Below are 955 nucleotides of genomic sequence, written 5' to 3'. Positions count from 1 at the left end.
CCCCATGGTCCACCCCCCACCCCTCGCCACAGTCCAGCCAGGTTTGGCTCAGGGAGAATTCACTAACCTACCTGAAAGCCCCCTACCAGGGTGGTTGGGGCCCGGACAGGCTCGGAGAAGTAGGGGAAGAGGCTGGCTTCCTTTCAGGGGGGATAAGTTCCTGGGCTGCGCAGCCCCCACCGCTCGGGCCCCAGGCGGCAGAGAAATAGCCTGACTGGGAGGAAGAGGAGAGGGGCTACATTCCCACGCCCACCGCCTGCCCCTCGCGGTCTTGTCCTGCCAAAGCCACGGGGCCAACGGGAAGCTCACGGGGCAGAGTCCCTCCAAGGCCTGGAACACCGGAGGGGGGACCTCCGCACCTGAGTCCTCGTCGTCTATCCCGCGCGCACTGGTCCCGCTGGGTCCGGACTGAAGGCTCCAAGCCCTGAGGCTGACGTCTCCGGACTTGTTCCCTCGCCGCCGCCGCGAGCGATTTACCCTCGCCCTTTCGGCCCCGGGAGAGCCCCCACCTCGGCCGGGGCGCGAGCGAGGTCTCCGTCCCGGGAAGAAGTTGGGCGGCCAGTCCCGGGTCGGGCGGCGCACGGGACGCCGGCGGCAGTGCCCCGCGGACTCGGGCTCAGCCACCGCCGCCCAGACAAGTCCCCACGACTGTGAGGGCGTCCCGGACAGCTCGACTCCACAGACGGGGTGCAAATCGCTCGGGACCGGACGCAGGCAAGGCCGAGTCGGAGGGGGACTTGTTCCCAGCTTCAGGGACCAGGGGTCAGGGCACTTCCCCGCCCCGCCGCCCCTGAGACCTAGTCGCCAGTCCCGCGCCCGAGCAATCGGAAGGACGCGGCGGCAGGACCAATCCAGGCCCCAGCGGAGTTGGGGAGTCGCCCCTCACCCCGAAAGCCTCATCCCCGGTTGGGAGTACGCACTTTGCGCGTCCGTGCGCCTCTGCGACTAGTCGAGC

General features: G+C 69.3%; 1 protein-coding gene across 1 annotated transcript in view; it reads right to left on the bottom strand.

The window, feature by feature from the left end:
* Positions 1-955, bottom strand: part of LOC102250059 — a 3573-nt gene that overhangs the window by 1564 nt on the left and 1054 nt on the right. Inside the window, exon 2 of the mRNA XM_005877890.1 lies at positions 72-881. Within this exon, the coding sequence (XP_005877952.1) occupies positions 72-881 (810 nt within the window). The remainder of the gene's footprint in view (positions 1-71; positions 882-955) is intronic.

This window comes from Myotis brandtii, unplaced genomic scaffold (genome assembly GCF_000412655.1).
Source record: "Myotis brandtii unplaced genomic scaffold, ASM41265v1 scaffold535, whole genome shotgun sequence".
NCBI classification, from domain to species: domain Eukaryota; kingdom Metazoa; phylum Chordata; class Mammalia; order Chiroptera; family Vespertilionidae; genus Myotis; species Myotis brandtii.
This window is presented reverse-complemented; position numbering and strand designations above follow the sequence as displayed.